The sequence below is a fragment of the Chlamydotis macqueenii genome, chromosome 10, assembly GCF_036417535.1.
Source record: "Chlamydotis macqueenii isolate bChlMac1 chromosome 10, bChlMac1.mat, whole genome shotgun sequence".
NCBI lineage: Eukaryota > Metazoa > Chordata > Aves > Otidiformes > Otididae > Chlamydotis > Chlamydotis macqueenii.
Window position 1 is genome coordinate 11,996,678 of NC_141565.1, and position 24,166 is coordinate 12,020,843.

At 52.3% G+C, this 24,166-nt stretch overlaps 1 protein-coding gene across 1 annotated transcript in view; it reads left to right on the forward strand.

The window, feature by feature from the left end:
* CHST13 (carbohydrate sulfotransferase 13) overlaps nucleotides 1-24,166 on the forward strand; it is a 30,016-nt gene that overhangs the window by 2,689 nt on the left and 3,161 nt on the right. The window contains exon 2 of the mRNA XM_086755608.1: nucleotides 22,315-22,397. Within this exon, the coding sequence (XP_086611734.1) occupies nucleotides 22,315-22,397 (83 nt within the window). The remainder of the gene's footprint in view (nucleotides 1-22,314; nucleotides 22,398-24,166) is intronic.

Here is a 24,166-nt window from a genome sequence, read left to right on the forward strand (position 1 = left end):
TTGTAGCTCCTGGAGAGAGAAGTGGGCTCGGGTGCATTTGCCAACCTCACTGGTGCTCCGGAGACGTGAGATGCGTCTCGGCGCTCCCCAGGGAGAGCGTCTGCACGTGGGCTCGTGTGCGTGAGCATGCACTGACTTCACATCCCGTGTGGTTTTACGTTGGCTTTCCTTGCCGCTGGCTGTACCAGTGAGCAGACGCGGGGGCTGTGGTCCCAGTTCTCCCCTGGCCGTGGGGTACTGCAGCTGCACCCACTGACTGTCTCCTGCTTGCCTCATGGTCAGCGATGAGCTGTCCTGTCGGCCTCTGGCTGTCTCACTCCAGGCCCACAGACACACGGCCAAGGGCAGAACATCTGCATCACAGGAAGGTGCTAAAGTGGTGCTAAGCACAGCTGCAAGTGGAGTTTACAAAGACTGCCACAGTGGGTAGTTATGGGGTTTGGCTGGAGCAGGCATCTTTCGGCATCTCCAGGCCCTCCTACATCTGGACTGGTGGACTGGGCAGGTATGCTTGGCTCCCGGGCAAACCTCACGCGATCTCAGCTTCGTGGGAGTGACGTGGTCCATCAGGAGGCCTTGGCTGTACTGGTGTCAACCCACAGCTGTCCAGAAGATCTTGCCTGGCCTTGGCATGATTGTCATCCATCTTCTGAGTTGATCTTCCCCTGCCATTTCCTCCAGGAATACCGCATTGTTAGTGGTGGCTACGCTGACTTCTACACACCATGCATTTTCTGCTTGGAGGAGGTGGGAATAAGCAGTGGGGCTCTCCGGCCGTTATTTCTTCTAACTGGTCGCAGCATGTCTAGGCTGGTGCAGTGGTAAATGCTGGAGGCTGCTGATCCTTGTCTACAGCAAAGCTTTGGTCACTGCTGTTCTCAGGGGAACCGCACCGATTTTAGTAACAGTGGGGGAGCTGGGGGTGACTACGCTAGTACAGATGTGGGGTAGAGGAAAGAGAGAACATCTGAAGGAGGTGGAGGGAGGTGAGTGTCAGGTGGTAAGGCCCTACGTTCATCAGCCTCTGCGGTTTCTGCTGACCTTAATTAAAAGTGCTGTGGGGCCACCCCAATGGTAGGTCTTTTGGGGAAACCATGAATACGCAAATTGTACTGACATCCAGAGAGGTGGCAGTTTTCAGGCTGATAGTGAGGGGCTGGAGGGATATGTGCATGAACTTGCCGTCTCCTGAGCAGTTATTAAACAGCTCCTCTGGCTCGAAAGAACATATTTCATAATGAGAGGCGACTGGGTGCTGTGTGAAGCATTTTACATAACCTTCTCCCTCTTGAGGCTTCTATCTCTGACCAGAGTTACTTCAGAAAATGTCCCCTTGCAGTCCAGGGGACAATCCCAGAAGTGTCTGGGGGAAGAGGCACCTTTGAGAGCCTGAGGCGAGAAGGAAGGGTGAGATCATTCGGTCTGATCCCAGGAGACCCTTGCGTAAGAGCCGGGCTGTTCCATTCTTGCCCCATCCTTTCTCTGTCAAGTCCCATGACTTGTGCACGCTGCGGGGTACAGAAGCAGACCTTGCACAGAGGCAGCCAGCGGGACAGGGAATGCTCCGCTTCCTGTTGTTTCCAGTTTGTTCCAGCACTGAATCACCTTCTCCAATAAGAAAGAAGGAAAAACCCTCAGTCTCCAAATGCTGCTTTATTTCTGCTCTGGTTCTGTCCCACTGCAGCATCCAGCTGTTGCTTCTTATACCTTTTTAGCAGCACTTGCTTAGCGCTGCTTTCTGCACTCCCCATGTTCTTTCATGACATGCTGTCAGCATAAGTTGTTGGACTTCCACAGGGACTTCATGGGTTAGACGTACTCATCCTTCCATCTGACCCTTTCACAACGAGAGATAGCAGAACCAGGATTGTCCTAGCGCCAAGGTTGTGATACTGCTCCAGAAAGTTTTGTGAGCAGAGAAGCAGCAAGGTCCCATTCTCCATCCTCATCTGCTCCTGCATCAACTGGTTGGATCTCCTCTGGGCACTGACAGAGCAAAGCCTCCTCCAGCTGCTCCTGGACTGGGGGTTCCACTTCACCAGCCTGAGAGAGGAGGATTTGGGCATTACAGGAGGATGAGCAGCAATGCCAGAAGCCACACCACCACGCATAGCACCCATCACAGGCAGGAAACTGTGCCTTATCATTTCGGTGTGGTTGGCAGCCCTCTGATGTGCCAAGGTGGATGTGGAAGATATCCATTGCTACCACTCTCTGCCAACTTTGGGGTGGTTTCTGTTCCCCATCCCAGCATCTCTCAGCACCAGCAGGTCCTGGAGAAGCTCTTGCTTCTGACCTTTGCAAATCTGGCCTTTCAAGTTTTCTGAGCTATGCATCCAAAGTCAGTGGTTGCTCTTGTGAACTGTTGGTTAGCTCTAACGTTGTGCTTAAAGATTTTTTCCCTTCAGGGGGGACAAACTGTTAGAGAGTGATAGAGATGATAGAGTTTTTAAGTGGTTTGACTGTGGTCCCGCAGAGCACTAGTCCCTGAACCCGCAAATGCACCTAGACCTCGCCTGATCGGAGATACTGACACACTGAGATATTATCAAACCTCTACAAACCAGGGATTTTTTTTTTTTTCCAGAACAGGAAAGAGACTATTTTAGACCTCAGTTCCTCCCCATTGTTTAAAGGTATTTTCAAGCTGAAATCCAGGCTCTGCCCTGGGACGTGAGCGCGGTTCGGCCAGTGAAGGCTTTCTGAGGCTGGGTCATGTTTGCAGCTGGCTGACACATGTCCTCAGCCTTCCCAATAACGAGGGCTACGCTGCCTTCGCCCTGGTGAAAGCTGCAAGCGTGGGTAGGGATGTGAAATCTAAGATGCCCTCTGAGATGGTCTTGGCTTTTCTGTTTTGTTTTGTTCGCTTTTGTCGTGGGGCAGTTTTTCCCGGCTCAGATTCCAGGTCTCGGCACTGTGGAGCCCAGGATGTTGCTGCTGCCCTTCGAGGACCCAGCACCCAAATGCAGAACTCAAAATAGAGTGGTGTTTGTCAGCAGAAGTGTTGGGCAGCTTGGGCTGGAAAGCCCCCAGATCTGCCGTGTTTCAAGATGTGAAACGCTGTAGCCGTGACCTGTCATGGTAGAAAAATCTGCCCGGTGCTGAGAGCAGGGCACTAATGAAGCCCATCTGCTCCCGAGGGCTGGACTTTTTGTGAGGAATGCTTTCTCTAGTCCTTCTTGGCTTTCTGTGGTTTCCTGAATCTCTGATACGTGCGAGGGGTTTGGGAGGGGGAAGGAGGGGGCTTAGTGTGCCGTCAGTTAACTCTGTGCCTGCAGGAGGGATTCACGTCTCCATGACTCTGCCAGGTGGATCCAGCCCTCGCTGGCCCCGCATCCCGCTGGCATCCCAGCCTGCCTCTTTCTCCCTGGCAGCATGTTGGCACTTGTGCTTTCTGCTTTGTCCCCACTCCTCAAACCCCAGTGCTCCCTTTTTATCCTGTGAAAAGGACCCCACAAAAACATCTTCTGGGAGCAGTAGGGCCTTTGCCTGTGTTTGTGCAGAAAGGACGTTCTGGTGGTCGTCAGTCGGGTCTGAGGCTGGGGGACGCAGTGGTCAGGGCACTCCTGGGACCACTGGGGTTTATTATCTGCTGGATTTTCTTTCTTGGTCCTTGCTTCCCGCAAGCATCTGACTGGAGAGCACGACAAACCCTCCATCTTAATCCCAGTGCAAACACAGCTGTCTTTCCCAGGACTCGCTATCAAAAGCCAAGAAACTACAAAGGCATTAGGTGCTTAACTCCCCGTACTCCCCCTCAGAGCCAAGGACCCAAGGAAGAGCTTAACTCCCCAAATACCTCTGTGGGGCCAAGGCGGGGATGTTTCTCATCGAGCCTTTGAGACACAGCTGGGAAAATGCCCAAAACTTTCCTTGTTAAAAGGCAATTAAAGATTATTAGTAGTCTGAGAGGGAGGGAGCATCTCATCGAGTAGCTCCGGTGGCCTGGAAGGCCTGGGATGAACATCGCCATGCCTCGGTCCTGCCTTCATGGCTTGCACTGCTGTGGAGAACAGAGACAAATGGAGCTGCCCTAAGAGCTGGGGGTAATTTTTTTTTCCCCCCAACTAAAACAATCTATGAGCAGAGGGAAGACCTGGTGTCAGTGGAGAGATGAACCCTGTCTTCCCAGCCTCTGTTGTCCAGTTCAGACCAGTCTGCTCTCTCCCATACATGTACCTGCCTCTGCGGAGCTCGCACTGCTGTAAACCGGGACACCCCGTCTCTGTCTCCTGTCTGGATCTGCAGCTCTGGGGCAGGTCTATGTTAAACTATAGGCCCTCTGCCATTTCTCCACTGTTTCACATGGATCTTTTAATTTTTTCCTTTTTCCAACACAACTACCCACTGGGCAGTAAAATCCTTCCAGCAAGGCTGGATGCTGGGAGCTGTTGCTAAATGCCCCCTACACACACCGCTGCCGTGTGCGGACACCCTCCTTCCCTGATGCTCATCTCCAGATGCTGGCATCGTTTCTCTGGCTGATGCTGGCTGTCGTGGTTTATTCTGGCCAGCCCAGTTTTCACTCAGCTGGAGGTCTGCAGTAATTCCAGTAAATTATCCAGTCAGATCAGTTGTAGAGCTCTGATAAGTAGGGATCAACCCCCAAACATCTCCTCTGCAGCCTGGACTCGCTCAGTTCTCCTTTTCCCAATTGCCTATGGCTTCCACTGGGAAGCCAAAAATCTCGGTCTAAGTCAAAGCCTTACACGGACAAAGGTGGGAAGAGTTGGTCTTGGCCCCGGGAGCTGGGTGGCCACTGCTTAGATGGATAAACTCCTCTTTCTGCACATTATCCAGAGGAGATCACCCGGTGTAGGAAGTAGCACTGAGACATGTGGTTTGGTTTTGTTTCTTTTATAGTTTTACTGAACCGGGAAGCAAAGCTGATGCTATGTTTATTGTGCTGGAAGGAGAGCGTGATCCTCTGAGAGAGCACGCAGCATGCATGAGAACAGGGAAGGGAAGGGGAGCCAAAGGACACGGTGTCAGAAGTGGCTCTGTGCAGCCCCGGTCCTGCGCAGAAGTGATGCCCGATGTTCCACAGTGCCAATCGCACCGCAAGCCTCGTGCGGTCAGGAGACGTAGTGTGCTGGCTGGTCAGCAAAGGGGGGCTGCAGCAGCACCAGCAAGGCACTGGGACATTCACAGACTTTGCGGGAGGCAGCACGGTTGGTTTCAGTAGCCGCCAGTGCCTGTTCCCCTCTGTGTGGAGCCGAGCAAGCCGAGGAGAGCTCATAGCCAGATGAATCTGCAGCAACTAATATCCTCAGCCGCCACCCCACCATTTAACAGCCCCTGAATTTCTGCTCCCTTCTTGCTGGGCTGACTCTGGCAGCATACAGTAGTGTCCTGAGGTGTGCTGGCAGTCTGAGCCCCGCAGACAGGACAGCGATTGTGAAAAGCAAACACATCCTGCTGCCCCGTGCACACACGCTCCCCTGCGCTTCGCAAATACCTCTCAGCGTCAGCCCCAGGCATCACTGTGACTCGTCCTGGGCGGCTGCCTAGAAGAATGCCCTTTCAGTGGGAAAAGTTGGTGAGAGGCTGTGCAAGAGCACTGCGTGGGATCTGGACCCCAGCCATGCCATCGGAGATGCGGGGACATCTTTATGCTGGCTTGCTCGTGGACAGGTTGGTGTGAGGGAAGCTAAGCTCTCCCCCAGCATTTCTTTTGAATGCTGTCAAGGAGGTTTTTTTTTTTTCCCAGGCCCTTTGTAGCAGCTCTTACTGGGCTGGTTGGGGTGAATATGGTTTCTGAAGATCCCTGCCTTGTAACCCTTTCCAGCTCCCACCTTTTGAAGGCTCAGAGGCAAAGATCTGCCTGAATTTTGTTTCTAAATAGACTAGATCCTTGCCTAGGAGAAGGAATTCAAAATCTGTGCAAATGGATTCCTTTTAGCTTACTGGGGTGGCACTGAGCAGGTTTAGCTTCAGGGTGCCGAGGTGTCCAGCCTGGAGCCAGCCAGTGGGGAATTCCTGCAGCCTGGCAGAGGACAGCCTGGCCTGCCTGCTCCTGTTTTCACCATCATGCCCCTGAGCTCTTAATATTGGGATGAACTTTGATTAGATAAAACAGTTATGAATTTGTGGGCAGGCAGGCTGATGGGAATTTGGTTGGGAAAAGCTGGGAGTTGGCCTTTCCTGCGAGAAGAAAGCAGTTTTTCTCCCCGCTGGTTAGTGCTGCAGCAGCTCCGTCACCCTTGGGTTCGGCAACCACATCTGCAGCTGAGGTGGCTTGTCACCATGTACCCATGCAGGAAAGCCTGGCTTTATAACCCATATCCTTCAGCAGTTCTATGGTGAGATGAAAATTGCTGTTTGATATGAAACTGGGGAGCACCAGCCATTCCCAGCCCCGTGAGCCGCCCAGCCTGGCTCCTCCAAGCCCGGTTTGGCTCCCTCTGTTAGCATGTCCTGCTTTCCCTCCACCTTCTCAGCAGTCCTCCCTGATGCACTGCAGCAATGAAAGACAAGAGCGTTCACGTTCCCAGCGGTGCTGCTTTGCCAGATCGCCGTCACCGAACCCTCGTGGTGGTGCGTCACATGGCGAAGGTGTTTCCGCAGCTGGGAGACGCTGCAAACCACACCGCGCCGGATCAGAGTCTGGTGTCGTGCTCGGGTGAGTCTGTTACGTGGCCGTGTAAACAGAGGTGGCTGAGCGCAGGTGCTGAGACCTGCTGTGATGCAGAAGCACCCCATGCTGGTGAGGCCCTGCTTTTCATAATGGGACTTAATTTTCATAGACTCCCTCAGAGCATTATCCAGGTGGACTTGAAGCTGCTTTCTCCCCAAAAAGTCTCTTCTGAATGGGGCACTGTGTCCGTAGTGGCTCAAGTGGCATATCAGCAACCTCTAGCCTGGGTGGGCATGGCAGATCATAGAATCGTAGAATCTTTAAGGTTGGAAAAGACCTCCAAAATCATCAAGTCCAACCGTAAACCTAACACCACCATGCCTACTAACCCATGTCCTGGCTGGGCAGGTGCTGGCAGTTCTGAACACGGGGTGTATGCATGGAGATGTGCCACTGAGCATTCACTTCTGTGGTATGGAAGGACACTGGGGCCACTTGTCACAGCACTGCTCACAGCTTATTCTTCTCTTTGTAAATGCCACTTGATGGATAGCCCTCCATCTCCTGGCTGCTTTCCCAGCCTTTCTGGGGAGGGAGCAGCAGCAGTGGGTTTGAGGACCGCTGCTCTCCCTATGGATTTGCGGCCTCACCACCAACATGCAATCTGATCCAAGCCTGCTCTCTGGCCAGATGTTGCTTCACTGCTCTGTGCCATGAATTACTGACCTTGCAGGAAGACGGGTAATATTGACACGAGGTTCAAAGGTGATGTTTGTTTGGAGCCGGTGGGTGTGGGTGCCTCCAGGGCTGGCTCCCCTGTTCCAGATGGCTTCCTTCAAGGCAGGGACCTGGGAAATTAGCACAAACTAATTTGGAGGTCAGAAGCTCCTCAGCAATGCCCCACCCTTGTTCTTATTGTGGTGCCCTGCAAGCACGCAGCTCTGCCCCCTCCCCCCTGGCCGTGGCAAGCATCGCTGCGAGGCCACGTTTCTCCATGGCATGGGAGGGCGGCAAGTTCAGTCCTGCTCACATCTGCAGAGCCGGCCCATTCCTTTTGGCAAGGATGCAGGGCTCGCATATTCACAGCTGGGTCTTTTCCAAGTTTACTCCTGGCAGTATCGGGGAGATTGATTTCCCTCTAGCTTAATAGGATCAGCAGACACAGGCTGACAATGCTGGTGGAGTTTTGCTTCACCAGCCCGTGAACGGTCACTGCTGGGTGGGTGTGGGTGCAAGGCTCCCAGTTCCCTTCTTCTTGATGTCTCCATTGCTCATTCCCTGTGGGAAGGCAAGAGACCCTGCTGTCATTCAGAAAGGTGGGATGCAGACCCTCAGCTGCCTCCGCCGAGCTCAGAGGGGCGAGAGCCGTGGAACGCAGCTGGGGGTGGGGAGCGGCTGCATGCAAGGTGGTGCATTGGGAAGGGGTTGCTGAGTGTGCATTTTTTCCAGGATCTGGTTGTTGAGACTTTCATCAATTCCAGATGCGTGGAACTGACAAGATGGCTTGAAACATATTCAGCAGGCAAGTCACCGAGCCACACGACGTTAGACTTCATTTTTTTTATCTTGTGTGTGTGTAGGTAGCCTATGTGCAGAGGGCACAAACAGCATCTGCCTGAACCAGACCTGGCAGATTTTGAGCAACTCCAGCCTGGTCCCCATGCGCCCTGGCCTGCCGTGGCCTCCGCAGCTGGGCGCAGATGGCTGCAGCAGGCTGGTGCAGACGGGCGCTTGGCTTGGCGGATCCGTGCGGCTGTCCAAGCCCAAGCGCTTTCTCCATCTGTGGCTTGCCTGAGCCCGCCCTGGCGACAGGAGCCTGCAGGGCTGCAGACTCCACCGCGGCGTGCGGATGCACAGGGGGGAAGGTGGGTCCCTGGTCTCCTGTGCAGCCTTCCCGGTGGAAAAATCAGCCCCTGCGCATCCCAGCAGGGATCTCTGCCTTGGCACTGCCAGCGCAAGCCTTTCCTTCTGCTGCAATTCCTGTCAAGCAGCAGACTGGAAAGGAGGGGTTTATTGACAAGGAATGGAAATGCTGGCAGTTCAGGCTTGCATTATATATGCAAGCAGCCAGCCGGGGCCAGGAGAGCGACAGGCATAATGGGGAAGAGAAATTACTCTTGGAAAGCTTGTAGGAGGCATTAACCACTTGAAAACAGAAGGTTGCATGGTACATATGCACAGATATTTTTATTTGCTCACATAGGCTGTATTCCTGCTGGATACTGTTAATTTTCTCTTTCCTATAAAGATCTCAATCACAATCCTTGTGACAGCAGAGAGCTAGGCACGTTGCCCCAGTGAAATACATCCCCCCACCTCAAATGCCTGTGATCCTTCTACTAAACCTTCCTGACATCTGCCTTAGGCTGGTGCCAGGTGATCAGAGCCTCCTGCCACCAAGGGGACATGAGGGTTTAGGTGGAACCACTGAACGGGACAGAGTATCCGGACCAGCTGCCATTGGCTCTGCTCCTGCTCCGCTCCCCAGGGACGATGCTGTGGTATTTGGCAGGTTACTGGAAGCAGCTGGATTCTCTCTTTCCTTCTCTGCGTGATTTATTGTGAGCTAATCCTATAGCTGTCACCCTTTTCCATCACTTGATTAGAGTTTCCCTGGCTGATCCTTGACTCAAGTTGACTGAATTGGAATAAGAAAGCCTTCATTGAAAAACAAAGCCTGAGCCACCCTTGTCTCTGGGGAAGAGACAGCCGGGGACCAGCTGTGCCCACCCCTGTGCCTGGGTATGGCTGGTGACACGGCGATGGTCCAAGAGGTGCCATCGGTGAGAAATGAAGAAAAATTACCTTCAGAAACATGAAGGCAAAGTAAGCTGTGTGAGAAAGCAGGAGTCAAGAGAGGAAAGAACTTTCATGGGGCTTTACAGAAAACAAGGAGCTCCCACATGTAGTTTTAGGATCTTCCTAATGGCAATAACTTCTTCCTGAGTAAACCTCCCAGGATCTTGAGCATCAAAAGTAACGCTCCAGTGGTTTTAAAGCATCTCCAGCAGCCAAATCTCTGAATCACAGTCGCTTCTGGAACCAGTGACTGCCAGTCCCCATGCTGGCTTGGGTACGGCCAGCACTGCCTAAACAGGAGTCATCTGGCTGAAGCCTGAACGGACCAGGGATTTCAGGTTTCAGGAGTCTCTTCCAGGCAGTTGTTAAAGGCTGAGCAGTCTCCCATTGGAGGTCGGAGGGGAATAAAGTTGCAAAGGTAATTATTCTCCTACCCAGTGTGTGCGACATGCAGTAGAAATCCGCAGTGGTGCTGGATGTTCAGCCCCAATCTCACATCAGGAGTTTCATGTTCTTTTTGCAGCAGCTTAAAAAAAAACTACATACATTTGACGACACCCCTCAAATCTCCTGGCCACCTTTGTGGCTGCTGCCTGAGCAGCGTGTACAGCATATGGAAGAGGCAGTTGGCTGCAAACACACTAATGCGAAATCGTCTCTCCGCTCCAGCGTGAACTGCAGAGCGCTGAGTCTGCACGGCAAATACGAAGCTCTGTGGGCTGGGTTTGTCATCCAGGCACCAGCAGCCAAACACACACACGAGCCCATTGTCTCTTTTGGACACGCGAGTGCTCCGGCAGCCTGCTGGGAAGCGCCCCTCCGAAGGGGGCTGTGTGCAGGGCTGCGCTGGCTTGGCAGTGGCTGGGAGTGCTCGCACGCCTCCGATGGTGAAAAGTCAGCACCATGCATTCCAGTTCCTGATTGATGGATTGATGGAAATGGATGGGGAGGATTACATCGGCAGCAGTGCTTGACGTGTTTCTTTGGAGCACTTTCAGCAGAGACCCCTCTATTTTACTGGTTTGGAGAAAAAAATCCAAGCGGGGCTGCATATGGGGCTACTGCCCCCTCCCATCCCATGTCCTGCGTGGTGCTGAACGGGGCACGCAGGCTGTGGGGCGGCAGTGGTTGATGTCACTCAGCGTCCTGTCCCCAGCCGCAGTCTGTGCCAAAGGCACAGCAGACCCCGAGGGGTGAGAATGGAGAAGCTGCACGTTGCGGAGGTATTTTCTGGATCCTTTTAGTTGAGGAGGGGGTGACAATGTGAAATAGGTTTTATTGTCACATTTCTGTGGTAATGGCGGTGCTGGCCCTGTGTGTGACCCATCAGAAAGCCCTGCTCAGGTGTGATTCTTGGTTAAGGTCTTGGCTGGGACATGTTTGAGCTAGAAGGGATCAAAAGTAGATGACACGGGGACAGTCAGCAGGAGACAGCGGTTGGGAAGGGGGTCGGGTCAGCTGCAGGGCTGCTGCCTCTGTCTCGCCTGCCGTTCGGGAAGCGTCTGCTGTCATTCCTTGGCTGAGTGGCACTGCTTGCCCTACAAAGGTTGCCACAGCATTTGAGAGGTTGGGCTGAGGCATTTTCCTATGAAAGTCAATGTGTCTGCATTGAGCTGGATCCAGATGGAGCCAACCTAAAGTCTGGTGCCAGTGGCACTTTGCGCCGGAGGCCAGTGCCCTGTATCTGCCGTCTGCGGTTTTACTGCCTCTGGCATGAGCCATCGAGCACGGAAATACTTAGGTTAGGTGACGGTCGTGAACAAGGGGTATTGCAACCCCGCACCGAGGGAGCGGAGAGCATCCGGCTGCGTGTTTCCAGCAGGCTGGAAACTGTGTAAGTGCATTTAATATGCTTGGGGCTCTTGGGCTGTCTGTATGTCTGTCTGTCCTCAGATTTCTGTGCGTGAGGGCCCCATGCTGGTAGTATTGTGCACTTTGTGGGTGGTGTAAGTGCCCTGATACCAGAGAGAGGTGACGCAGCTCTGCTGCCGCTCCGTCCTCCAGTGCAGGGTGCCAGAGGCGCTCCCGTCCTGTGAGCTGCGGGCACAGCATCCCAGGCAGCAGATGACTGCATACAGACATCAGGGAGCTCACGCACAGGTGGAGGCAGGTGCGCATGGATTTTCAGTCCCGTTTCGGTTCCCTGAGGCCGTGCCTTTCCACTCTCAGACATTCACAACTGCTGCTGCTTCTGGCAGGTTCAGCCGTTCCCTGTCTGGCTGGAAGGAGAGCAGGACGTGTACTCACCCTTCTGCATGGCTCTCCCCATCCATCACTTTAGGACCTTCGTCCACACCCTGAATTAACATTTCCTAGAGGCATTGCACCCGCTTGTCCCTCTCTTGCCCATGGACCATTGCCTTCCAGCCAGCAGCGCGCATCCCAAGAGGAGTGAATGATTTTTCCTGGTAAAGGCAGTGCGGTCAGTCGAATTATCCCATGTAAAACAGTGACTCATTGTCCCCTCCTTGGAGTGTGTTTCTTGGCTCGAGGGAGGCTGGCGTTAGTGCCAGGAAGCCTGGCTGCTGTTACCATCCAGTTGTGCCACACAGCCCTGGGACTCCGGAGAAGCTGCAAGGTGGTGATTGCCGCAAACAAGGGTATTATTTTCAGGGGGTGATACCTCCTTTCGTGTCCTTCCCAGAGGAAGTCAGCTTGGAGTTGGCCTGAAGTAGTTTCCCAGAAAGCAGAAGGAGTCATTGGGGGTAAAGGGGGAGATCTTCAGGGGAGGAAGGTCTGCGTGATAGGGCTGGTAGGACCCCTCCATCAGCCCCACAGGAATGGGACGTGTTTTAGCCAGGTACTGGAGAGGAGGAAGAGAGTAGACCATTGTACAGCCTTCATTCCTCCTCTGCACCTGTCCCTTATTTTGCCCTGGAACGATATTTTACCATGGTGGCTAAAACATCACTTCTAGGTGACCCTGGTGCCTGTGGTGCTGCAAAACCACCTTCTCCCGTATGCAAACGTGTGCGGGTTCATCCATCCGAGCTGATGGGAGAGGAGATTTGTCTTTTGCCGCCGTGGTTCGCCGTGCCTGTTATAAGTGGGTTATTCTCTGTGTAAACCTCCTCATGTGCACGTCCCATCTTGTCCTGCCTTGCCTTCGAGCTGCTTTTGTTTGTGGTTTTTCCCTTAGCTTTGCGGGTAACCTCCTTGCAATGCATCTCAGTTTAGCCCTCTAAGTGCTGGGAGGTGAGAGGAGGTGGGGGGGGGTTAATTATTTGGTTTGGCTGCTTCAAAAGGGCTAGGGGGGGATGGTAGAAAATGTGTAGCAGTGGAAAAAAAAAGCCTGAGCTAAGCTTTCAAGCATCCCTGTGCTGCTGGGACTCAGTTCTGTCTGATCCAGCCAAGTTCAAGTCACTCGGTTGGTTTAATTTCTGGTAAATGAAACGGCGTTAAGACAGGACCACAGGAACCGCCGACCAGAGCGTTTTCACAGCTTCTCTTCCCATGGGGAGCAGTCCTGGCAGGCTGGGCTGCCGCTGCAGGGGTGTCTCTGGCCACGATCCTGCGCTTGGCTGACTCAGCAGGACCTCTGAACAGGGGTGTGTTCCACCACCTGAGCCAAAGCTGCCACTGATCTGTTGCTCAGCCCCAAAGTGAGTGGGTAAGTGTTCTCCAGCCCACCACATTGTGTGGATGCTGTTGGGGTTACGCGAAGTCACAGCAGCAGATTTGTAATGGTAAGAGAAATTAAATACACTTCGTTAAGCCCTCTGATGGACAAGCAGGTGAGCTTCAGACTCATATGTTTGCTTGAAAATAGAATTGTATGGCCCAAAACCAAGGTGCCTGGAGGCAGTTTCTGAGCCTGAGAGTTAGGATGCAGTGCTGGTGAGAGGAGACATTTATCCCGTGATTTCAGAGGGACAGTTAAACTTCCAGGTCCCATGCCAATGCCTGAGAACTGTGGCTCAGCTGGTGACATGGAGGGATGCTCTGACGGGATCAGGGCATTTGTTGGGTCCTGGTAGAGATGGCGTAGGCATCCTGTGCAGTTCTTTCAGCCATCTCTAGCTCATCAGCTCAGCAGTATCCTGCCCCTTGGCCCTGCTATGATGTCTGAAAATGCTCTGGAGCAAGCAGGGGCAAGGTCTTGCAGCTCCCCAGGATGCTCCGGGTTGTCGCTCTGCTGCAGGCAATGGGAGAGGAGCTGGCAGGGGGAGGTCTGATGGACAGTGGCGGATTATTCCCTTTCCCTAACGAGTGAGCTGAGACAGATGTCTCCAACAGACTCTACACTGCCTCCACCTCAGCAGAGAGAAATGCAGAGGCAGCCAGCCTTTCCTGAGGCTTGGCCCGCAGAGCAGAGGGCAGGCTGTTGAGAATAGGCTGGTTATATATTCCCAGCTTGTTTGTCAGCAGGGGGAAATATCGGAGGCAGACAGCGGTGGGTCTGCCTGCGACCACGCTGCATGGGGCTGTGTTGGGTGGCAGCCTGTTGCCCGTGTCCACCTGACCTCCTGCGCAGGGGAGCCACTCGCTGCTCGCCTGCTGATGGGAACGAGTGATCTGTTCTGCGCCTCTGCAAGAGGACGTTGTCATGGGGCGGAACAGGCCGAAACAAGCCATAACCGGGGACAAACACACCAAGCACAGAGAAGCAAAGATGGGAAGGGCCACAGGGGCACTTCCCAAGTTACAGAGGATGTTGGTCTGGAATGAGAAACGTATGTTTGTATTGTAAATATTAGGAGTTACAGAGTTTTGTGAGTTGATGCCAGCTCCCCTCCATCACTCCTTCTGCTCACCGCTTGCTGGCACAGCCCCAGGGTGAACAAAAGAGGTCAAATACAGCGTTTGCTCCAAAGGGATCTGTTAGCCGCCACGTGGAAGCTGTGCAAGGTGGGGTCATTGCAGGTCGATATCTGAGCTCTCCCCTTCTTTGTAACGCGACTGCTTGGGGAGCAGTGCTGTGCATGGGAGACAGCTGGGGAAAAGATCAGAAAACATCTCTTCTGGTTGTTCTCCATAGGGCTGGTTACTTTTTGCCATTGCTTGTCCACATCTGAATATTGCTGTTCACCTTGAAAGGCTCTGTCTCCCCAAAATGCTTAGACCTGTATATGGTCCTTCCAAATCTTCCCGGCCCCGGTGACTCCTGCAGGTCCTCGGCAGAGGACCAGAGGCTACCAGGTAAGTCTGAAATGCCTCAGGCATCTTCTGGTTCTCTTGCTGACCTCCTGCATGCCCAGAAAGGCAACGGTTGGTGCTGCACTGGAGAACAAGCACTTGCTTGAGGTCTTTGTACGCAGGTGTCATGTTGTTGTTTCACTTTTGGGGGGAGAACGTGGCCTGTCACATCCTGCAGGTTCAAGGATCCACGCTCGTAGCTGTGACTGATGCTCTTGGCTCTCCCCTAGCGAGAGGTACAGCTCCCGTCCTTGCATTGCTGCTCTCCTGGCATCCCCAGCCAGGTCTCTAGCATTTGCCATCCACCCCATATTTCCCACACTATGGCCTCAAGTCCTGTGCCCCGCATCCAGAGTATTTGGGATGTTCCCTTTTTGCCTTGTGAGCCATGGGAACACACATTTTCCCAGTGGTGCCACAAGATGGTGAGAAGCAGGGTCCTGCCTGATGTGCTGGAGGTAGCTGCTGGTGGGACACAGTGGTAGCCAGTTACACCTCCTGCTTCTTGTTTCACTCGCAGCTGCTCAGCAGAGCTGGTTGTGTCTGAATTCACAGGGCTGAAGGACGCGTTTAAGTAAATCAAGTATGTGACTCTTTTCCTTTCTTCTCTTGCATTTTGATTCAGCCTCTGTTGCCTGTACCACTGGCTTTTTGGATGCAGTAAAAATGAGCAGTCACAAGAATCTAAGTAGATCGGATTGCATCTTTGCTGAAGCCAAAAATTTGCATTCCCAAATCAAAGCGTTCAAGTAATTCCAAATAGGAGTGGGTTTTGGTTTTAATTCCCAGAGGTGCTCCCTTAGCTCTGAAGATGCGTGAGCGCCAGAATTGCCACACTTTCTTCACAGCTGAATGCAGCATGCCAGAAAGAAAATGGTTGCTTATTTGGTCACCTTCTCCATCAGAGAGGGGTCACTGCCTTCGGCAGTGTTGAGTCAGTGGGTCTGGAGTTTGCTGTGGGATTTTGGTGTTTGGGTTCCCCTTGTTTTGAAAAGTATCTATCTATTTTTAACAAAAAAACAACAGTCAGCCCTTTTGCTTAGGTGGAAATGAAGCAAATGTGTTCTCCACCAGTACAAGCTCAAGCGTAAAAGCCAGAGCTTCGCAGAGTTAAACTGCTTCCTTGAGACCAGCACTGTTTGACCAGCTCTGGTCCTTCCAAGCAGGGCTGCTCTTTGCGCAGCCCACTGCCCACTGCCCAGGGCTTTGACTTCTGCTTCCACCTGTGGCCCACGCCCTGGACCATCCTCACACAGTCAAAATATGCAGCCACCAACCAGGCTGCTTGTCCCAGGCTTTGCTATCAAACCAGGAGGGAAAACTGAGCTCAGGCTGCAGGAACCGTCTGCATCCATCACTGCTGTTGTCAAGCTCTGTTTTCTTTCTTTCTCTCTCTCTCTTTTTTTTTTTTTTTTCCTCTTGGATGTTAAAATAAAAAATTGGACCGATTCAGCAGCCAGTGGCTGCAGCTAGGGTTTGGCTTTGAATAAGGCAGACTCAATATCCTCTCTTAAATTAGATGGCAGGATCCTTCTCCACGTCTCCTGGGTGCAGTTATTTTAAGAGCGAGGAGCCTGTCTTCACAAAGCGGGGCTGCGTTCCTGCAGTCAGGGATGAGCGAGCCATCGCTGCTGCGACTGGAGCTCTCACTCGTCGCCCATGGCAGGCGCTGCAGAGGAGTCGGCAAAGTCTGGAGAACCTTCTTGCTGTGCTCACAAAGAGATTCTGGTCCTAATTTTGACTCTTGCAGTGACTGACTTAAAGCAAGTGCTGATCCCTCTATGCTATAGAGCTTTGGATGTTGTTTCCCCTTTTGAAAAAAGGGGTAATATTATTCTTTGTTTCCCATTGTAAACTCTTCTTTCTCCTATGAATGTGGCTCAGCTGCACACGTTCCGTGTGTGCCAGGCAGTCAGTTCATGTCACCTTTTCCTATGTTTTGATACAGAATCTATCACAAATATGAATCCATCACAAATCCATCATAAATGTGATGGATTCACATCCCATCTCCCCAAATTTCAGATTTCTTTTTTTGATCAAGAGAGTGCCTCCCCGTCCAAGAACGGCTGTCCTGAAAGCCAACTCTTCTGGCCGTACAAACAAGCACCGATCCCCCTCACCCGCTGCGAGTCCAGGCTGTAATTAACACTCAGACTGATCATTTCGGGTGGCCGGGCACCACAGTTATTTTTTTCTCCTTTTTTTAGGTTTTGCACAGACACAACAGGAAGCGAAGCTGGGGCTGTGAGACAGCAGTGGGGAGGCAGTGGTGGGGTCACGATTAACTCCTTGGGGCCTCTCGGGTGCAGACTCCTGTGCAAGGACGCGTGCTCTCTCTTCGCTTCCCTTGGCTGGAGACCACTGAATCTCCAGGTTTTAACCCTCTCTAGTATTTCATATTGGAGACCACGAGTGGAGCTTTTGGCTCCCTGTGGCCCCAGGGTCCAGCTGGGAAAATGCCTGCAAGCTCCATCCTCCAGCCCAAAAGCAGCTGGGATTCCTTCTGCTGCATCTTGGCCAGACTCCCACTAATCTGGGCTTTCCAAACCTCTTCCTGTTTGGCACCTGAGCAAGGGGTCATGAAGACGTCCTGCATGTGAAACACCCCCCTGTCCCTCTCTGCCCGTTCCACGATTCTGTGGTTCCCAGGGAGCAATCACATCCTTGCTCTGCCTGTATACAACCCATGGGGCAGTAAGTCCTGGTTGGCTCGTAGCCCTCCTCAGCAGCTCCGGATCTGCCTCTGTCCCAGGAGAGCAGAGCTGTCAGTGCTACAGGTGAGGGTCACCACTGCTGTGAATAGATGTATTCATGTTTGTGGTTTTTTTTTTTGCTGCTATGGCAAATACCTCACCTGATAAGTTTCAGGACTTCATTTACCTTTTTTATAACTGGCAGCTGATAGCTCAGAACTAATGCATCTGGGACCTCCTGCCACTTCCAGCAGCAAAGTTGCAGAAACTGCTGAATTCCAACATTGTGAAATTAAATTCTGTTGCGTTTCCACTCCCCTGGTCCAGGACAAAGCTTTAGTTTCCCTGTTTGGTGTTTCAGTCTCTCAGGGCCATGGCAGCCTTTCTCAACACTTTGTCCATCATCATTATCTTTCTATTTTTATGTCAAGTCATTCCTGAAGTATTGATCCCAAAGCCAATCTTGGAGATATTTTACTAGAAATCTGCCTTCTCCCCAGTATTTCCCATTTAAATATTGTCTGCTTTCCAGTTGTTAGTGACCCTTACAGTTCATCTTTTAATCTTCATCTCCTCTGTTGCAGTACTTACCTCCTGTGGTGTGTCATGTCTCATGCATTACGTGTATCTGGGTGCAGAGCTACCACGTTTGATCTACAGAAATGGTTTATTTTAGTGATAGATCAGGTTGCATGGGTATAAGCTGCGCTTAGTAAATGCCATGTTGATTTTATTCCCCTATCCAGTTGCACCCACAATTTTAAATTGTTTTCTTTCCTTCAGACTGTTTGCTAAAGCCTTGGTAATGCTGATGTCAGCCTAGCAGGCTTGTCGCTGCCTGAATCCTGTCTCCTGGCCAAGCTCTGCAGTCCAGGCGCTGGATTTGCTGTTGCGGTTGCAGAGAACCTCCCTCCGTAATTAAGAGTCTCTGCAGCCAAAACAGCAAATTCTTTTACTGGTGCTTCCAAAAGTCTGGGATGGGCATGATCCAGTCTTTCCCTCACCTCACACATGTCTGGCTGTCTTCACAATCAGCTAAGTACACCTAAGTATTCACAGCTTTAAAATCTATTCCCTTTTCCAAGGAGAGCTGGCAAGTCATTGAAACCCCAGATCCTGCTGCGGTATTGATGTCACGCCGCTGCAAGGGAATCGCTTCGGTTTTGGTGGGACAGCATTAAAATCTGGGCTGCAGGGGGAAAGGAGGGAGGGAGCGCGTTGCCTTTTTAAGCTCTGAAGGAAAGATTGAAAGCACTTGCAGTAGAGGAGACTCCAAAATGTGTCTGAGCTCCTTTCAGGCTCATCTCATTCCGTGATTTCTGGTCAATGTTACTGCCTTATTGTGAGGTTTTTGGTCTCGCTCTGCATCATTCCTATTCCCTTGCCTTCCTTTGAAAACAGGAAGGACAAATGTGGTATTTCCTTCTTCCCATCTCAGTGAAAAACATTTTGGATTTGGACCACAGGCGTACACTGTCTTGATACTTGTTATCCAAATGGTAATCCAGCAGTTGCCAAGGGTTGATGTTTTCTCCCCTTTAGAAACTTGATATCCCGTGGCTAGGTGACACCCCTGCTTTCGGATGCAATTGTGGCAATGCTAAATTTCCAAGGATTACCACTGCATGTGGTGGAATCTGGGAACCTCAGTAATAAGCTATACAGTCAGGAGGAAAGCCAGGATGTGATGATCTTGGCAGCTCTCACATGATGGGAGATCCTGCTGTATTCAGGGCCGTGGTGCCAAAATGCAGCACAAACCATTCATTTACTCTGACGATACTCCCTCCTTAACACCATAATGTATTTCAGTATTCCTTGGCCTTCCCAAACTTCCTGGAGTCCCAGGAGCATCCCAGGGATGGGTAAGCCAGCGGTACAGGGGATGGGGTGATTGACTCGCTCTCAGCATGATCAAGTGGAAGAAGAGGGATGTGTGAATGCCATTGCGCTTCTGCACCCTTCCTCCCTCCTCCTCCTCACAGCCCAGGCTGTATCCCAGCTCTGATGGAAGAAACAGGCACAGATCAAGAATCGAGCCTTTCCCCAGCTCCCCCTCCATTTTTGGTTTCCTCTCCAGCTGTGCGGTTCAGCCAGCTGTGGAGCCCCTTGAGCTCAGCCTTCCTAAGGTGGGTCATTGCCTCCCTGGGATAGGTGGTGAAGGCAAGGACAGGATGGGGACAGCGATTAGGGGACAGAAGGGGAGAGACCCCAGGATGGGAGCACACTGTAGACTGCACGATGAGGTGGTTGGGATGGAGCAGCTGGGGAAGAGGGCTTTTGTGTGCAGATTAGGGCTGAGCTGTGTTCATAGAGCTGCACGATGAGGACCCGGGGTCTGGTGATGGGAGAGGGGACTGGGAGAGGGGTGCATCAGCAGGGACGGTGCAGGTGCTGGGGCTGAGGGATGGTGAACAGGGGATGCTTTGGGCACAGGCAGCCCAGACGGGTCTCTCAGACGGGTCTGAGTGCACGCAGGCGTTTGCAGCCGCTCTGACCCCAGCCCAGCAGAGGATGGACGCTTTGGTCCCACGGGGCACGCAGATCGGCCGCTGCCCTCTGCACGCACCGGTGCTGGCGTGATGCGGTGCTGAGCCACACGCAGTTGCAGCTGCTGCGTCTCCCCTCTTCCGCAGGGTTTAACGCTGTGCTCAAGCCATCCCCATGGCCCAGCCAGGAGCCCGTTCACTTTTCTCCTTGGGACGCCGCGTGCAGTGCAAGCAGACGGTTTCTGAGCGGGGGGAGACTTCCTGCGGTTGGAGCCTTGTGAAAACCCTGCCGTTGGGCCAGACGTTTGCTCTGAAGGGTTTGGCGAGCGCCCCGGGCAGGGTATGGTGTCATCGCTTTGGAGAGCAAAAGCTGTCAAGATGCAGTGAGTGTGCAGCACTGGTGTGTTCCCCCCGCCAACTCAGCGCTCCCAGGCTCCTCCAGCCGCATGGGAGCAGCCTGGCAGCTTTTTTTTCCTTTTTTTTTTTTTTTTCCTCCTCTTCCCCCTTTTTTTTTTTTCTGGAAGCCTGTTCAGCATGAGCATAGCGGGGATCCCAGGGGGTTTGCTGCTATCCGGAGAAGATGCCTTGTTCTCTGCCAGATCTTGCGCTGGAGAAAGGCTGGAGGAAATCCATTTTGCAACATTTTTACTGGGGCTGTTGGCAAGAGCCATGCGAAATGCCGCAGTCCTTGTTCGCCTGCCTCAGCAGCACCGAAGATTTGCTTTTTGTTCACTCTAAAGAACCCCCTGCCGAGCCAGCCCGCTCCTCCCGGGCCATGACTTAACTCCGCACCCGGCGCTGAAACCTTTTCCTGGGATGATGTTTCCACACCCCTGTGCAGCACCGGCGTGAGCAATTTGCATTTCTAGCAGCTTCAGGTCAGCCTGAACCACCCAGGATTGGCGTATGTCGCTCGTAAGAAAGGTTACGGTGGATGCACGTGCGATTCTCGAAAACAAACGCCTCCACCTTGCTCTTACTAAATATAGGAGAAGCGTCTGCTGCAGTGCAGGGCGCTTGCCGGCAGCCCGCAGTGGGGTCACACACTTAAATTGAACAGGAGTTTATCAGCCCCGGCCAGGAAAGGGACTGGAGTTTAATGCTCCTTGCTTGCAGATTGGAGCTGCAGTGAGTCGAGTTTTCAAGGTCAATCTCGTTCCCTGTCATTTGCAGAGGGCTGGAAATGTGAAACAGGGCTCCTCTGGGACAAGCATCTCGGCCTAGCACTGCATATCTTGGATCTTCCGCTTATCTCTCGTTAGCACAGATGCCGTTTCACCTCCTGTGGGGTAACTGATCCAGGGAACTGAGGAAGAAGCCGTACCTTCTCATAGAGTCCCATCTCGATCAATCCAGTGCCACAGGAAGTGTCATTTCCCATGAACGCGCAAGCATAGTGCACTGCTGATGAAATCTTGGGAGATCGGGCGGTCATTTCCCCCTAATTACAGCTGCAGGAATGAAAAAAGTTTAGCGTAGACCCTGGTGACTTTGTGCTTTAGAGCAGTTTTCATTTAAGAAAATATAAGCACATGAAAATGAAGCTGGGATCTGGATTTTTCCTTCTGGTTATTTTGCTTAAAAAGATGCCATCTGGAGCTTGTGTAAGAGATTGGTTTTGTTTGGTGATGGTCAGTGAACAAAAAGATCCAGGGCCCCAAATGGTGCAAAAAGTCTCTGTGTTAGAAACCTTTATGGTGCCAAAAAATGGTTTGTGAGAGATGTTTTTCCCTCCCCTATGTATGCCCCTCTGAGATTTTAGAAAGTCCCTGAAGGAGCAGGAACTTGGAGGACTGGAAGAATCTCCCAGGCCACAATCTCTCAAACAATGATGTGTCCTATTATCTCCTCCAGAAAAAACATCATCTTCCGTTTTAAAACTCACAGTGTGGTTTCTTCAGTGGAAGCCCGCTCCAGGGCTGCACAATCCCCGTGGTTAGAAACCTTCTCCTATTGAAACTGGCCAGAGCCTGTCCTGTTTGGTGCTGCAGCAAATAATCCTCCAACACCAAACCAGCAGATGTGGGTGGCTATCTTCAGCTTTGGACACTCAAGGAGATGTTGCTGGTTTAGAAGGACAGAAAAAAAAATAAATAGCAAATAAGAACTTAAAACAACTTATCAGTCCGACACAGCATCTGACCAATTTGTCCGTTAATGGTCATGTGTGTGAGCCTGGAAATGCAAGCTCCGAGCCCATGGGGGCTCAGCACGGTGTTGGATCTGCCCCTTGTCTCTGCCAGGCGCAGATGCTGTCTCGCCCCTTGCGGGGCCGTGGCAATTCTGGTCAGGGTCCTGTCACCTCCTGGGTCGTTCCCTCGCCAGTGCAGCCTGCATGCGGTGGCATTTCCCGGATGCACATGGATCAAACTGTTCCCAGGTACTTTTGAAATTCTAACAAGCCATTGTCTTTATGGTCTTTTATTTGTTTAAAGGTGAAGTCAGAACCTTTTGATCTGCAGGTTTTGTTAAAAAATAAGAGGGAGGGACAAGCATTGCTCGAGCATCTTCTCCTGGAGCCAAACGGATTTGTCTCTTCTCAGGGGACGTTGCCTCATCCCAGTTGGGCATCTCCAACCCTTCCCAACATGTCTGATTTTTCTTGCTCCTTTTCCAGCTGCAGAAGACGGGGTTATGAGATCCACCTGGCAAGGGAAGGCTGGTCGCAGCCCACTCCAGGCCCTGTACGAGAGTGACCAGGTAAGGGGACGGGGAGAGGGAGATGGGGGGGTGAAGAGGGAGTGGGGCACTGGAGCTTGGCCCTTTCTTCCACCCCTCTGGTGTGCAGGGCACTGTGCTGTCACCAGCCACCCCCAAAGTCCCCGCGCCTGAACCTCTGGCCGTGTCCAGGAGAAAAGACCACACTGCTTTGGACAGTAATTGTTGATAAAAAAAAACTGCTTACGGCGCTTGCTGGTACTTGGGCAAATGGTTTCATTACTGGTGTCTGAGCCATAGCTGGGCAAACCCGGGAGATTTTGCTATCTGAGGATTTCACAGCCAACTCTGGGCCACCATAACACGGCAAGAGCATCATTGCTGCACTTTCTGAGCTAATAATTGATCAGCACTTCTGTGTTGGGTGCTATACATACACATACACACACACACGTATATGCATGTATATATAGATACGCACATATATAAAGCTGGACTCAGCCGTGAGGGGTTTATAATCCTGGGACACCTCAGTCCCCTCCATCACCCTGAGCTGTGCCAGCTACACCTGCTGAGAAGGGGCAGCCAGGCACAGTCCAGGCAGGGGAACACTCCCCTCCAGCGGGTCCCTGCCCATGCGAGGGTCTGCTGCAGGACGAGCCACTGCGGCTGCTTAAGGCAGGGAGCATTTGCCCTCGCCAGCCCCCAGCGTGTGCAGCCCAGCCGCATCCGTGACCTGGCATGGGGGAAGGTGTCCCGCTTGCCCTCAGCTGAATGGGAGCTCGGGAGTTTGTTACTGAAGCTGGAAAAGGTGTGTTGGTTTCCTTCCAGCGCGCTTCCCTGCTAGGTGGGCAGTTTTCCCTCCCTCTATGCAGCCAGACTTGTCTTTGCAGAGGGATCCTCCCTGCAGGAAGTCGTGCAGGAAACCACCCTCCCACCCGTGCGACGGGCTGGGCCGTGGCTACGTGCCCCAGCCGCCAAATGTGCCCTGCCTCTCCCCATGTCCGTGGGGGAGTCACCTTCTGCAGCCCCCAAGAAGCAGAGGGCAACACTGGTGGTCCCTGCAGCTGGCTGCCGTCCCCGCGGCCCATGGGCAGTGCCCGCTGCAGCCGGGGCCAGATCTCCTTTCCGTACGTGACGCGTTGTGTTGCTGTCTAGGTTGATGCTTTTATGTCTATAAGCAGACAAATTACATTTGCTCTGGGAAAAATGGCAAATGTGGACTTCCTTGGCCACGATGCCAGCAAACCCTAATGCTCCTGGAATGTCGTGGTGTTATTTCCTTAAAAGTGATACTTAATTTCTCTGGCTTTTAAAGAGAAAGAAGTGAAGGGAGCAATTTTGCTCTGAAATAACTGCAAGACATGCACTTATTTGAGTGGGCGGCTGCTGAAAAGTAGTCACATTTATTTGTTGCCATGCCTGCAGACAGCGTCTGTCTGTCTGTCTGTCTCTCTGTTCCAATAGTTTTGAATTATGCAAGTGCAGGGAAAAATACCTGGAAACAAAAAAAAAAAAAATCACATCATTAAGATTTCACTTTTTTCTTTTAAGCACTTGCAAAAAATGGTTTGCAATTTTAAAAGGTGATGGGGAGACTCTAAACAAAAGAAATTTCTACTGAAAGGTTTGGCTGTGTCACAAGGAGGTGTACCGTGAGAATGCCTCTTCAGCTGTGATCATCACCTCTCCAGGTGCTATATCTTCTTGATATCCAAGTAGTCATCAATGTCAAAGTCATATTGGTGGCAGATCGAGTCTGTTGACCTGCATTTCCTCCATCTGAGCATTTTCCCTCATCATCTCCCTCT